Source organism: Anser cygnoides, chromosome 10 (assembly GCF_040182565.1).
Source record: "Anser cygnoides isolate HZ-2024a breed goose chromosome 10, Taihu_goose_T2T_genome, whole genome shotgun sequence".
Lineage (NCBI taxonomy): Eukaryota > Metazoa > Chordata > Aves > Anseriformes > Anatidae > Anser > Anser cygnoides.
Genome location: NC_089882.1, coordinates 14,031,358 through 14,046,952, shown reverse-complemented (window position 1 = coordinate 14,046,952; position 15,595 = coordinate 14,031,358). Strand labels below are relative to the sequence as shown.

At 41.9% G+C, this 15,595-nt stretch overlaps 1 protein-coding gene across 4 annotated transcripts in view; it reads right to left on the bottom strand.

Moving 5' to 3' along the window:
- The window catches only part of KBTBD12 (kelch repeat and BTB domain containing 12), a 43,971-nt gene extending 28,855 nt beyond the window's left edge, over positions 1-15,116 (bottom strand). For 2 of the 4 annotated variants that reach the window (XR_010833912.1, XM_048068816.2), the window contains exons 1-5: positions 14,100-14,525; positions 7,670-7,730; positions 5,190-6,324; positions 3,984-4,254; positions 876-1,026 (exon numbers count right to left, since the gene is read on the bottom strand). Coding sequence is in view for 3 of the 4 variants with exons in the window: in XM_048068816.2 (XP_047924773.1) it covers positions 876-1,026; positions 3,984-4,254; positions 5,190-6,259 (1,492 nt within the window). In the remaining variant the exon portion in view is untranslated. Of the gene's footprint in view, positions 1-875; positions 1,027-3,983; positions 4,255-5,189; positions 6,325-7,669; positions 7,731-14,099; positions 14,540-14,620 lie in introns of those variants that run through there. The other 2 variants (XM_067003067.1, XM_067003066.1) reach the window with 2 other exon arrangements.
- Positions 15,117-15,595: the final 479 nt, after the last annotated feature.

The following is a 15,595-nucleotide window of genomic DNA, read 5'->3' as shown; positions in this document are numbered from 1 at the left end:
CATTTCCCTGTTTCCAGCTTGCCTCCCTTCTCCTCCTTCCTCTGCCCTCAGCAGATGGGAGCAGAATACAGGAAGCCCATGGAGATGGTGCTCTACTTAAGGAACAAGTTTTATATCAAAAGTGGGTGATGCTTGTGGGAATCCAAGCACTGTTATGGAGCACGCTTCTGAGTTGTCCCTTCACTGAGTGTCCCATGCATGAACTGCAGAACTAGGGATACGGACAGGGATTGTTTCGGGACAACAGATTCGGGGGGAGGAGATTACTGAACTCTTCCACACAGCTCTTAAAACTTTTGGTCAAACTACTGTTTTGAAAGCAAAAAATGAAAAGTTTAATTTAAAAAATGACAAAGTGAGAGATACAGGCTTTCCAAAAAATGCACTGCATTGTGTTGGGTGGAAGAGCATGATTTACTGAATTTCATCAGAATCCACAAATAATGTTGGTTTTGTCCGGGACATCCACATTCTCTTTCTCCCTTTGCCTTTCCTTCATGGCACTGGACATGTTACTTAGCATCCCACTGGTCACCTGTGAAATGATGCTAACAAGGTTTCTCTACCCATCTTTTAAAACTCATTATTATTTATAGCGCACACCAGTAGTCCAAAGAAAAGCAGTTTAAAAAGCAAAGTATCTTTGTTATGTTAATCCAGAGCACTAAACATTCACTTAATTTAATCTACACGAATTAAGGAAGGAAGAAATTATGTGGGGAAAAAATAGACCCTGAAAAATACTATCCATTCAGTCCAACATACGTTGTCCTACAGTACCTAGCAAAGGGTGAGATATTTCACTTCACAGAAGCAAATTGCTGGAAAAAAGACAAAGTCATGGTGCTATCTGTTAAAAATCTGTTTCCTCTTACCCAGGACATAAATCTCACTGTTGACCACGGCAGCGCTGAAGCGGTATTTGGAGTACTTCATTGGTGCACGCTCTGTCCATTTGTCTTGGCCTGGGTCGTACTGAAACGTTCTGTTACTTAATCGATCCGGCTCATCGTCAGGCAGATCCATCTGTATGAAATATGACAGCCATATAATAATACAACATTTGGAGCCCTCCGCACATGCCTGCATGCAATTAATCACAGCAGACAGCTGAGCAGATAAATAGCATAAACACATCAATTATAGCTGCGAAGTGATGCACACACACTACGGCTTAACGGCATCCATGACTTGCGGCTGGGAGTGCGTTGTAGAAGGCAAATGAATAAGAGTGCATTTATATTCTGTAGCAGTAAAGATGAGGATTTGTGTAATAACAGTACATTCATGGGCGCATTTCTGGCAGAATGAAACTCTTTTACAATGCTGCTGTGAAGTCCTAATGATAATAGAAAGGAAAACCTTGCTATAAGATATTTTTCCTCCCTGCTAAAGGTTGAATTTCTACTTCCACTGTTATTCAGACTATACCATGAGTCCCAGTGAGGTACTTAGCTGGCCATGCTCAGGCCTATTTATATACATAGCTTAGCCTCAAGTCATATGTACATTTATTTAGTCAGCCTAGCCAGAGTAAAGTTGTTCGACTGTGGTAACTTCTCCTTCAATACTTTTAATGACAAGCTCCTAACACCCTGCTATACTTTTGCTGCCACAATATTCTTTTTATACTCACTCCTACTCATCTTGTTCTTCCTAATCTTCTTCTCCCTTCTCTCCCCCTCCAGTATAACACAGGAAGCTCAGATTATGTTTTATGGGTACTGCACTTTGGATGTAAGCTGCAGGCTGTGTGGAGAGGATTCTGAAATATTTCAAGATGAAAGGTTTCACTTGGAGAGAAGGAGAAGAAGAGAGATACTTTCCTTACTTATAAAGTTGGTATACGTGTTCTTGCTTTGCTTGCTATTTTACTTTCCAAAAAGACCTTTCCAGCACTGATATAATGGACAAAATATTAGAAAACAAATTAAATTTAGACAGATATATAACCCCTTGGTTACTGCATTCAAGTGCCCGGGAGAATGCTTTTTCTCCATGATAGGTGTGAAATACTGATTTATTCACTGAGAGAGGGGGTAACTGCATATTTGCAATACAGAATAAGCATACACTTAAGAGCAGACACCATCTGACATGCACTAAATTCACATCCTATCTCTTTTTTTTTTTTTGTGGTGGTGTGCACATGAGCCACTTCAGAGCACATGCTGTGCTCTTCATGCACAGAAAACATAACATCCAGTGCCCCTTCTCTCTGTCGCATGGGACAGAATCCTTCCTCTCAGACTTCCGCCAGTGCTTGCTTCCAATTTAAGGGACCCCAGCTAACCCAACTTGATCCCCTTGCATTTCAGTGAGGACAGACCCGTGCTGAAATGGAGCGATGCTGCAGCGAATCAAGCTCTCGCCTTCCCAAGCTTTCCCTTCATGTCCTGGCTTGACTTTGTCTTGCATTGTTCCCCTTGCAAAGCCTGAGTGGGAAGGGAACATGTATTTATCTGTGTCCCGTAACGGACACAGGCATTTACAGCACTCTGTCAGTGCTGTGTGGTTAGTGTTCGTTAGGGACCGACAGAACATTCAGTGCTGCCCGAGCACAAAGGCGGCTCCTTGCCCGCAGCGCAGCTGGGGCAGTCGCATCCACCACCACCCGCCTGGCAGGTGAGAGCAAGGGGACGATGGATACCATAGGGATGAGCACCCTCTGCAGCACTGAAGAAGGACAAAGCTGGTTGTTTGGCTTCTACATTTATTTTGTTACATCTTACAGTTGCAATTTTTTAGTTTGTTTGTTTTCTACGGACAGATTGTTTCTACAGCAAGTGTGTTCTCACCATTCATTTCTTTAAATAGCCAGGTATCCTCGCTCAGCTGTTTTAGCATCAGAAATGCTCTCTGATCTTTCTGTTGCCTTCTTTGGGGACTTCTGCACTCATATTATCCAAAGAGGTGGAAATTCTGTTTGCTGAATACATCTTGCTCAAGTGCTTCAACCAGCAAAGTATTCCAAGGGATCACAAACTAACGAGATGTGAAAACAGACTGAAAATATTGTAGCTGGCAGTAATGAATACAGGTGTTCTACATCATTGTCAAGTAAATGTGGGGCTCCTTCTTGAATACCCAAAATTAAACTGCACTGAGCAGTAAATAAGAATAGGCTACAGTCTTAAAAAAGATCTTTTCACACTGGGAGCAAGTAGAGAGAGTGAGCACTGTTTCTGACATCCATCTGCCTCATGGCATAATTCTGTATATTCACTGTACTACTGAAAATGGTAGTTGTGGTCTTGTTGAAAATTTCCATTAAAACTTCACATGGCCAAGCAACGCAACTGAAACTAAAAAATGGACTGATTACAGGAATCTCTTTTCCAGAGAATGCTTCACCTTTTCGTTTAAAATGTAATAAAAATTAAATGAATGAGCATTAATCAAGAAAGTTTCCTGAGAGATTGAGGTGAACTTTAAATTTCAGATATAAATCTGGCTCCAAAATTTACCTCTGTATATGTTTTTTGAAGATGGGACTCAGTTAAGAGTCTCTGTTATTTAAACACCATTATTTACTGATACTTTTAAAATTTAGAGGACAGTATATAAGGAGAAGAAAGGCTGAAATTAATCCATTTTTCAAAGCCTGTGATGACAAAATATGCCAAATAAATATCATCCTACTTATTTTAAGTTTTCACAAAAAATAAGGTGTTTTTAGCCCATTAGCTATTTAAACTAGAACTCATGTTGACACAGAAGATATATTTTAAACTTGCTCACTGTGCACACCTCCATGAAAGAACTGCCCTTCCTGAAGTGGTTATTTACGGTGAGGATGGCTCAATATGGATATTGTTCCCCTTTAACCTGTTTGGTTTTCCTACAAAAGATATGGAAAGAATGCAAGCAATTTTTTTCTTCTCCCATGCAAGAAGCACCATAAAATTACACATCGTATAAAGGAAACATAGTTCTGCTTGTTAATACACAAAGAAAGCAACATAACTGGCACTTTTCTTAACCTGAGGTGTCCAGCCACCCAGCACGTACAGCTTATTCTTCATTGTCACCACCACATGGCAGGCTAGTGGTACTGGCAGAGGTGCTGTGCTTCTCCAGGTACCTTGCTCCATGGAATACTTCTCCACACAGTTGGTGACTTGGTATTGATTTTTCATTTTCATTTGCCCTCCGATTACATAGAGATCATTATGGACAGTACCCAATGCATAGAGTTCACGGAGCTGAGCGGTGCACAGGCTGTGCCAAAACTGGTTTCCTCGCTGGTGGTATCTGTAGGGAAATCCAAAGCTGTAAATGCCCTGGCTCATCGATGTCCCATCAGCTTGTTTCAAATGTTATCCCCTTCAACCTCCAATGTTTATTCAGTGATATGATGACAAGAGGAGCTTTCCCCTTCACAGACATGTTGTAGAACTGAGCCCAATATTTGCAAGATCAAGCATCTTTAGTATTAGGGATCCTAATTTTACGCATATTTTGAAAGATATTTGACCCTAATTAAGGTAAGGAGTCCCTTATTTCTGCATGTGCTGTTCAATCACCATTTCTACTGAAGTTCACAGGAAGAGTGAGAGTTCAACACTGCTGAAAATAAGGCAACTTCTTCTGTTTTGGTATGGATTTATTTCCTTAAATTTAGATAGCTATGTTAGAAAATGTTTCTTAATTTTGTCCAGAAAAGCTCTGGTTTTCTTTAAAATGGGCTCACCTGAAAAAGACATGAGTAAAATAGAACTTTAAATTTCTGATCATTATCTTTTCATCTCTCAGCTTTCATCAATATGGCATTTTTAGGGAAGAGTGTTATCTCTGGCTTACTGGACTCCTCAGGACTTTTGCTTGACTCATTTACCCCCACTAAAGACCATGAAAAGAAAATCCTAGGAAAATGTTGAGATCTAAGTTGGGAGTATATAAAATCCATGTACATTGAAGAAGAATCTAATCAAGCTTATTTACACAGAGATGCCATTACAGTAAACCCTCCTCCTTCCAGGAGAAAAAGCACGAAGACTCGGTTGTATATATATAATTCCTTGTACCGTGAAGATCAATTGTGACAAATTGCTTAAAGTAGCCAAAATCTGCGAGAAAACTTTCAGGTAATGAACATTTTGCCTAATGGTCTTTCCTTGATCCCAGAAACATCAACTTGATTTAAAATTTTTAAATCTTAGGGAAATTTTTTGACAGAGGGTACACACCTATAAATTTCGATGTTCCTGTTTTTTTGTCTAGACATTTTGGCAGCGCTGGCCTCTCCTGCCACAATAATATCATTATTCTCAGTGACAACACCAGTGCAAACACTTCCTAAGCCCTCTCCGTACTTTGGAGAGGAAATGAAGTAAGTCTTTTTTGTTGCAGGAGCATAACAAAAACTGGCATCTGCGTAGCTCCCATGCCTTGACCTAATGCCAAGGGAATTGTTGCCGATGCAGAGTAAGAGATCAGTCGTCTCCATGCCGTATCGCAGGCTGAGAGAAGGGTGGCTGACTAGCTTGATGGTTTTCAACGCTTCCTCAAACATATCATTGCATTCTGAATTGCACAGGATCATGGTGTTCCTTTTGCGGGCTTCCATGAGAAAGGATGGGCTGACAAGCACCAGTCTCACTTGCTTCAGGAGCTCAATAAGGTACTCTACCCGTGACTTCCTGCTGTGGTTTACCCATCTAATGACAAGGTCCAGAATGCTCTCCTCCCTGGAAACATTCAGGTCATCTGATTTTATGAGAGACAACAGCTGCTGGACTTCAATCTCTAATATTTCTTCCTGTAAGCTCACCTCAGCAAAGTGCTGATACAGGTATTTCTTCGCTTGATCACATAAATCTTCCGCCCCAATGTGATTTGCAAAGTAGTAAATGCCCACGCAGTTGGAAGCATCCATATGGTCCATCATGTACTTCTGACACACGCTGCAAACCTCTTCCATCTGCATGAAATACGCAGCCAGGGCAACAGTCTGCACGTTCTGGTTAGTGAGGTGCAAATCCGCGCTGTACATGTAGTGGAGTATTACGGACACGCTCTCTGCCGAGATGTCATACAGCACCACTTCTCTTTGGGTGCACTCAGCCAAGCCACAGGTAAACATGGCTTTGAAATAAGGACTGAAGGCAGCCAGCACCACCTTATGGCAGGGGAATTTCTCACCTTCTGCAACTAGCACAACATCAACTATCTCTGTTGATTCCTTCATTCTCTTTACTTGTTCCAACAAAGTCAAGCTATGGTGCTGCTTTCTTTTCTCCTCAGTTTTATGATCCATGTTTGCTCTCAAAACTCTCCCTTTTTAAATCTCCTTGGAATCCAGGACCTTCATTGGGAATGTTTCTGGAGTTAGAAGAATAACACTGTTATTCAACAAATTCTTGGGCAAAGGAATATTGCTGTTCATATTTAAAGATAAATTGTTCCGTAGTGTTTGACATAAATCAGTAATACACAAAAAGCATGTTACATTATGGTAAGAATTCATGCTCAAGGTCTCCAAGACAAAAAATAAAAATCAGTACTCCAAATTATCTTTAATATTCAGTATTCCAACCCCTTCTCCCCACCCCCCCGCCCCCGCCCCTTACTCTCTCGGATATTCAAGTTTTCATGTATTCTCACATGCACCTGACAGAAATTGGCCCACTGGTTAGATGCTGAAAGTACCATACATTTTCAACATCCCCCTTCAGGTTCAACAGGAGAATGGAGCAGTGTCTTTTCTGTTTAGCTCTTCTCAAATCAGGAGTTTTGCCTGAACTGAGACTTTAAGAAAGGCTTTTACAAGACTAAGAAGCCAGAACTTCAGACTTTTCTCATACTTTTTACAGTAATCTACGCTGCTGCAAAGTGGGTGGGAAATAAAATCACTTTAGTGCAACCCAGTTCAGTGGCATTTTATGGGGGCAAAATGGTTTTGATTCAAATGCCCTGAGCTTACATCCTTGCAAAGCTGCCTCGTCACTCCCTGCTTTACTGGTAGCTTTCTCCCCAGGCTTAAAGGCGAGAAAGAATCTTGGTCAAGAAGGTGTTGTGGGCAGAGAGCTCCCACACCTGAAATATGGGAGAATAATGGGCAGGAAGCTATTCGGTCTAAATAAATGGCCAGGTTCGTTACTCTTTCACCTCGAGGTGTAGGTCACTGGTTTCTACAGAGTTGCTACCGGCTTGCTTTGATATAAATAAAGGATCAGTAAAACAGGGACCAGCTTTCCAGCTGTTCTCCTGCCTTTCAGTGGGATGCTGAAGTGCTGCGCGTTCACTGAGTTTGTGTTTCACTTACTGTAAATGGGATTTTAATTGAATTGTAATTATTTACATAATCCCTCTATTTTTATTTACTGGGGAAAACAGAAGGAAGTTCACAGTCCCATTTCTGTCGGGGATTTGGGGCCCTTTAGTGAACCTCATAAGCTTTCAGATCAGCTGGCTGCAGAATACAGTGGTAAAGCCGTCAATGGGAGAATAATGCTTACCCATCACGTCAGGGATAGCAGTCCTTAGCAGTTTTTGTCTCTAATGTGGTAATGGGACAGTTCTGTGGCAGAAATGCATTAAGGAATCATGTCATGAATCACTGCCCCACAGACATGTCCTAAAGCCATGGTATAACCATGTTTGAAACACATTTGTAACATGGTATGAATCGCTTAATGGGACCACTCAAACGAATAACATTCCTCACCAGCTTAAATGTTTGCAGGATCAGGATCGCATACGACTGGTTGCACTGGCTTTCTCAAATCCTGAAAGCACAAAGATTAGTCTTAGTTTTATTAAAGATATATGCATCAACATAAAAAAATAATTATATGAAATTCTTTGAAATCTACCTATCAAGCAGTCCCATTTTTTTCTACAGACCTAGGTAGGCTGAATTTTTTAAAATATTATAGTTATTTCCCAGGTGAAAAGGAAATCTGCAGCTATATTATCAATCTCAGACCTAGTCTTTTAGACGTTCAGTTGTTTTTGGAAGTAGTGACCATTCTGTTTTTATCAAATTAAATAGATTCATCACTTTGAATGTTAAATTAAAAGCCAGGCATGCTTGATGACTTGCATTTCCTTGATTTTATCTTTTCTTTCCATAGTCCAGATCTGGAACTAGAAGCAACACATCTGAGAAATGAATCTGGGTTATTACCAGACTTTAAAAATGGTTTTGGAAGACAAAATACTAACTTTATAGTTTGAATATGGGCCAAGCTCTGAGCTTTTCTTACGGTACTTTTTAAAATCAATCAAAGACAATAAGTTTAGTACAAAAATAGAGTGACGGTATCTCCAAAATGTAGATTTATTTTTCTTTAAACAGTCAATAGAAGCCTTTTTTTAAAACAGAAACTGTTCTATTTTTAATCCTTTGTGGTAATCAGATGACCAAATTGTTGTTTTCCCCCTCTTCCTGTTTTATTATTTTGCAGCGTTTGATTTTCACTGTATTTTGATAAAGGAACTACACCATATCTCAAATATCATATGTCATGAGCACACATATCTCAAGCTGATGAGCTGTAGTGTTTTAACCAGGCTGTTAATTCTACAACTCAATGGAAGAGTTAACTACAGACAAGACTCCAGTCACATTTAGCAATCTGAACTAACCAAGCTTTTTCCTCCAAACTGATCAAGTTCTCTCCTTTCTCTTTTGTGATGCCATAACTTCACACATCCTCCAGCTTCTCTGTAATGGACAAAATGTGCATTTCTAATGTGAAGAACAAGGAAGATGATTAATCATCACCATCTTTTCCAGACTTTTATACATATCAGGAAGAAGCAGCATGTAGAACTGAGTTATAATTTCACTTCCTTTGCTGGTCAACTTTAAATTTTCTTTCACCATTAATTTAGCTTTCTTAAGAGCAACACTGTCTTTGATTACGCGGTTTAGCAGATTTACAACTTCTGTGTGCTCATTTAACAGCGATTCGGATATCTGGCACAACATGCTTACAGCCTTTTTCTCCTCACTTCCTCCAGTAAGGCGTCAGCAAAAGGAGTCTTAAAGCACAGAGTAGCTCGCACCATTTGTGTACTACTTCAGGCACAGCTTATGTAAGGCAGAAAAACCTACATCCATCATCCAGGTGACTGTGGACATTGCACCTGGTGCGGGGTGCTCTCCTCTACCACCCATGAAGCTGCTGGAGGATGCCTGAGCATCCTCCCCGTGCAGCCCGCGTGGGGTTGTTGGCGGTGTGCCTCCCCTCTCCTGGGGCTGATCCATGCCCACCACCTCCTCCCTGGGCTGAGTGCTGCAAGGAGCCTCCACCCTACGCGGGAGTCTCATTTCTCCATCCTACAGCTGGGGAACCTGGAGCTAAAAGGTTAAAAAGAAACCAGAATTAAAACCCAGGGGTGAAATCCTTTCATTAACCAGAATTTCATCCCCCTGCATTAGCTGCAAACTTGTCACTCCCTTCCTGGCTTTTAGCAGTGTTTAGGTGAGGTCACTGGAAAGATATTAATATTCTCCCGTATATCACTGGAAAGACTATTAAAGGGTAATAATGAAACGGTGCTGCTTTGCTTTCCCCTCTGGGTTACAGAGCAAAGAGATGGTACAGTGATATTAAAAGAAAGGATAAATGTGATACAAATATAATTTGCAGTGAGACACTATACTGAGATTGTGCCAGAGGCTGGGTTGTCATTATAAAAACCCCAGTGCAAGGCTCAGATCCTTTGTAATGTCACCAGGAGCTAAAAACAGAGTTATTGCCTTCTTCAGAGTTTTTGGATATTTCTTTCTTCTATTTTGAAAAATGGATTCAGGTGAAAATCTTCATTTAATGGTACTTTACTTCAGAGCCACGCTGTTAATTTTCCTCCACTTCTGGCTGCCACTTTTATTTTCATGTTAGTCTAATTTTGCCTTTTTTTTTTTTTTTTTTTTTTACCTTTATGTCATGAACCTTGTAAAGAGCCATATATAATTTTATGCAGGAGCTACAGCATGCGTTTTGCAAGGCAGTAGGGTGCTGCATGAGCAGTTTAAAACATAAATAAGTACGCTGCTGTGAGCTCCGCTCTACAGCTTTTATGAGGCCATCAGACTATAAATAAACGCTGTCCTCGATTCTCAGTTACACTGCAGCCTCTTTGAACTGCCCCAGTGCAAGGGGACTGTAAACCAGATGGAAGCGTCTCATCAGGAATTTCCCTTAACCTCTGAAAAAAAAAATAAAAGGCTACCTTGTAATTAGAGAGATTATTTTGTCTGTGGTTTGGTCTGGGACATAGATTTTCCTTGCCTCTCCCTCTGTGCCCAGGAATCTGCTCGTTCCCGCGCCATGGCAGGAGGGTGGGAGCTGCGGGACCCAGCCCAGGAGAGGTCACAGCGCCCGGCATGGGGCACTCCTGCCTCCTCCTCATCCTCCTTGCCTTTTTTCATTATTTTCCACTTTAATGAGGCTGCCCGGTCTTCAGCCTGCCTCCCTTCAGGTGCTGAGCGGATCAGAGTTCAGTCACATCAAAGAACCGGTGCCTCTGCCTATGAATTATTTGTGCTTCCTTTGTTATCGGTGAGCCGGGAAGCAAATCTGCTAATTGTGTGCATTATGACATTTGGCTGACAGCCACAGCGAGGCAGAAATCAACACCCAGATGATAATCATGTTATAATCTGGGTGTTTAATTGTGAAGGCTGTGCTGGCATTTAAGATTGAGACTTTGAACCGCACAAAAGACCTCCCGGTACTCAGGAAGAGCAAATAATAACGCTAATCGTGATACAGGGAAAATATATAAAAAGAATAAGCCAATGAAAGGAGGATTCTGGGGAATTATAAACCAACTTGCCTAATTCTGATACCTGGAAAGATGCCGGAAGAAATTGAATTATAAGAATTCAGAGGGCAATAAGGTGATAAAAGCAGCTATAGCACCTATTTATCAGGAGCAAATTATGTCAGTCCAATCTCATTTTCTTCATTTTTTTTTTTTTAGTGATATTAGAGGATTAATTAGATACTTTGTCTTGAGTGAAGTTACTGATACGATCCCACATGATATCATTAGAAACAAATTGTGATTAAATTAACTGACTAAATCAATGCAAGTTAGACCCCCAACTGGCTGAAAAAGCACATTCAGATAATAGTTATTGGTGGTCAAACTGGGAAATGTTGCCAGAGAGCTGTCCTGAAAAGGTCTCTCACATTTTCAGGAAACATTTACTTCTTGCTTTGACTTATATATTATTTCTTCAACGATTTCCATCCATTCTGGCCAGATAAAATACAGAAACTTGTAGAAGAGCATTTAAGTGGGAGAACATCCAATTATTTTTATAGAACTTTTGTCTATATTTTTTGAGAGCGTATACAGGTACATATTTTTTAATAAATATTTCCCTGTGACAATTAGGCATACAGCATTTGGAGGCATCTCATACACCACCATAAATACCAGCAGCCAGGATACCTTCCTGAAGTTTTCAGTATTCTACTAGTCGCTAGTTACCTAGAGATTCAGGACTTCCAGGTTTTCAAAGGCATCCAAGGAATTTAAAAGTCCAAGTCCCATTTAAGCTCACTGTAATTTCACAACTGAAGTGTCTGCATCACTTTTAATGGCAGAACTTCAGCCCCAACTTTCTTGAAAATGTTTACCAGATTATGTGATCTCCTTCCGATTAACACCAGAAAAAGAACTCTCCTTGCTCAGACCTGCCCATCTCCCAGGATCAGCCCTATAGCAAGTCTGTTTCAGATAATCTGATTTATTGCTGGAAGGGACAAAGGAACTGTAAGGGTTTGAAACTGTGAACACAGCAGATCAAATCGTGCCATCGGCCTACATGAGATGAAGCATGGTAGTACTCCTGAGAGAGATTTTAACTATTTTCCTCCTTCAGACCCTGTGGCACCTTATTTATTTTCACATCCCATCTGATACTGAGGAGCCTGAGCCAAGGCCATCAGAAGTCTTATGATAGCCAAGCACGAGCCAGCTCCTGCTGAAGAACTCGGTGCTGGGCATGCCCATGAGAGCTTTCCTAGCAGGTTACAGTGTGCAAGTGCTGCAGGTGGGAGCTCTCAGTGCAGAAAGGCTGCTGACTTCAGAGCAGCAAAGGCGGGCAGTTGTGCAGGCGCTGTGTTCCCACAGGTGCGTGCCTGTGCCCTGTAGGCGTCCCACTGTCAGCAGACTGGAAGTCATCTCCGTTCACATTGCCACATCTGATACAACTTGGCCTTTCTTCAGTAGCTTATGTCTTTTCTTCCCCATTTTGTTGCTCTTCATTTAAAATAAAAATAAAATGGGACTTAAGTCTCACCAGGCTAGAACAGGCTGGACACTGAGCAATGAGATTTTAGGCAACCTGCAAAGCTTCTGAAACTGTTTGGGAGGAGCTTTGACCATCGAAGACTTGAAGATGCTTTGATCAGCTTTCAAAGTGGTTGTGTAGTTTGTGGTTCTGGAAGGATTTGTCAGTTTGAGCTCTGTTTAATGCCAAGACAGAGGCATAGATGTGGGATTGGTTTAATATTGATCCTACCTCAGCAAATCCTAGGCTTTTTTTTTAAACCATTATAGATTCATATTAAAAAAATAAAAAAAAAAAATCAAAGAAGCTGAAAATGAAAGACCCCATGGGACATCTTTTCAAATATACCTTCACCTGGCCTTAATCTTCATCTGATTCTATGCTCAGTGAAGTCAGTCAAAAGAATCCTACGATGCAAGTAGAAAATGGACATGGCTCTGTCCACAAACAACTCCCTACAAACAAAACCCAGCCTGAGCCAATTATGTGCATTAATTGCACAAGATGAATAGAAGCTAAATACATACATATAGAACCCTTTCATTTTAGAGTTTGTATGTGCAGATTATTTTCCTATACATCAAAACTAATGGAAGTGGCACAGTGCTTATTCACAGAAGAAGATGCGCAAGTTTTTTACATATCCAATGACAGGGGCCAGCAGAAGAAAAACGTATTTCTAAAACACGTTTTATTAGCTCTTTTGGGAGCCTGGCAAAGGTCTTAGAAGTTTCTCACTTTACTCTCCAGTATGGTTAGAGCATAGGAAAGGCTTACTTTCTGGAAAAATTATGTCATACTGTGCTTTTATAATTGGACTGTATTACAATTAAAAGAAACATTTTAACAATTTAGTGCAGGCTAAACTCTATCTGCATTTTTACAGCAGAAAAATTGTGAACTGTAATCAGCAGTATTTACATAAAATTCCAAAGTATGTATCTGTTTGGTTAGCAAATACTAGCATGTGAAACCTTAGTATCCCTGTCACTGAGTAGTGAAATTAAAATAAATTACGTGTTGTAAACCCTTAGAACTTGACATCAGCACTCCTTTATTTACTGTTCAAATCCAGCCTTTCCCATAAATTTCTCTAGTTTCAATTTCAATTGCTACCAAGCCAGTATCTGGGTATGTCTGTTCCCACAGAAAAGAAAGTTCACAGCAAACCCATGGGAAGAAGGGAGCAGCAGACCCAAAATGGCCCCTGCACTCACACATACCCGATATGTGCTAAATCTGCAGTCCCCTCTGAAACCTCATATGAAACATTTTCAACTTCTTGTTGGTAAAGATCAGTCCCAGACACATATAGATATGGTGATAGGAGAGGTAGGAGCTTCTCCAAGCTTCCTGCTGGAAGCAAGGGCAGATGCCTGCAGTCTTTTGGGGTCACAGAGCCCCCAGGCACAGACCAGAATCCCTGCATCCCATTTCCACACTGCTGGCAAACCCCTTCTAGCTGCAAGCACACCCCATGTTGGCTGGGGGCTCCCATCCTAACTTTGTAGTTAATCGCTTGTGTCTCCTTTTTGAACTGGATGGCAGGTGCAAAATACTTCGAGGGCTTCAGTTTTGGAACCAACAGACAGTAAGCCTTGGGTCCTACATCCTCCCTGCCACACAACTCCCTGCAGCAGACCCTGCATAGCTGTGCAGAAGCTCCATCTCTGGCAACCTCACAGGTCCCCTTAGATATACACCCAGCCGCTCCTGCCCACAAAGTGCCCACGCACCCAGCAGCCCAAAGCAGCCCTGGCATTGCCATGGCGCCCACCCTGCTCAGCACCGAGCTCCCTTCTCCACCCTGCTCCGAGTTGGGGAAAGATTTAACACGTACCTTTCTGACGCCGGCAGCGGCAGGTGTCTGTGAGGCTGCGTGGGCGAGACAGGGCTCAAAAGGGAGGGAAACAGAAATCGCACATAGCAGCGGAGCTGCTGGTGCACGGCGAGGTGCTGGGGCTATGAATAGACCGAGCTGGGCTCCTGGCTGGGACATGGAGCTGCTCGAATATCATGTGCGGGGGCATGCAGGGACTCGGCTGACTGGCACTGATGCTGCTCTCCTGCCCCTGTGCTGGCTGGCTGGCTGCTGGCCGGACTCTGCAATCCCAGACAGAGGGGTCCTTGTGCAATGGCACAGCTCCTGTGCTGCCCCAGGGGCAGACGGTGATGGTGAAGACCAGGTGGTGGATGTGGACCTGCCCCATTCTCCCCGCCTGCCCTCAGGGAAAACACACAGAGGGGGGGGTTGCCATCACTGAGAGAGGGCAGGATTCCTCCCAGACCTAGATGCTTATTTAGATCTGGACAATTTTTTGCCCATAATATTGAAAGTTTAATTTCCTCGCACAGGTATACCTGGGATCCATCTTTCAAAGATTTGGCTCTTTGTACCCTCAGCGCAGGTTGAGAAAAGAAACCTCTCCCTTCGCGGTGCTGATGCTGCAGACATGGAGGCTCCTGCAGGCCTGGTGGCCATGCTCTGTTCCTCTCTTCTCCTGGTCCTCCTTGTTGCTGCATGCTGTTCTCATCCCCTTGCCAGGCACGCCGCTGTGCCACAGCTGATCGTGGTGCAGGGAGCAGTGCCAGCACAGGCAACGGCCAGGCTGATTCCAAACTCACTGCTGAATTTGGGGTACCAGCCGAGGGGAGAGGCCATCTCTAGCTCACCCTCTTCAAGTCACACTCAAAATCAAGACCGCTATCTCTACAGCTGGGATTTTCCCCAAACTTTCTTCTGCTCATTAAGAGCTGGAATTGCTTGTGAAATGTCACTTTTCAAGGGAAATAAGTATTTCTTTCTACAAAGGCTGACAGCTTTTGGAGAAAGGATTCCTGACTGCATAGAAGTGTTATCTGCGTATTTTTAATCAGACGTAAGGCCTGAGTATCTTCTTGTTTATGCTGATGTAAATCAGAAACAGACCCACCAAATTGGTCCAGAGTAATGGGGCTGCGCTGATTTACATCAGCTGCAGATCTCTTCTGATAGTGTCGTACTCCGTAAATTAAAGGGGAATCAAGAGGGCCATAACACACTATTTATATCTCCATATGTTTAAGCAAAGATGGAAAAAAGATTAAGCAAAAATTAGGGTTATAAAATTGATTGATGTTGAGCCTATACTTTTAGTTGAGAAAGGCATTAAGGGGTTTTCAGAATGTTCTTTTTTAAATGGCATTAATTTATTTATTCACTGAGCTAATTGGTTGATTGATCATAATAGCTTCTGAGAAAACTGAAAATGAAATGTATTTCCTTATCTCGATTTTTAGTCTGATGGTTTTATTATAGGGTTTTTTCAAAAGTGGTGAGAGGAGTGTTCAGGAATG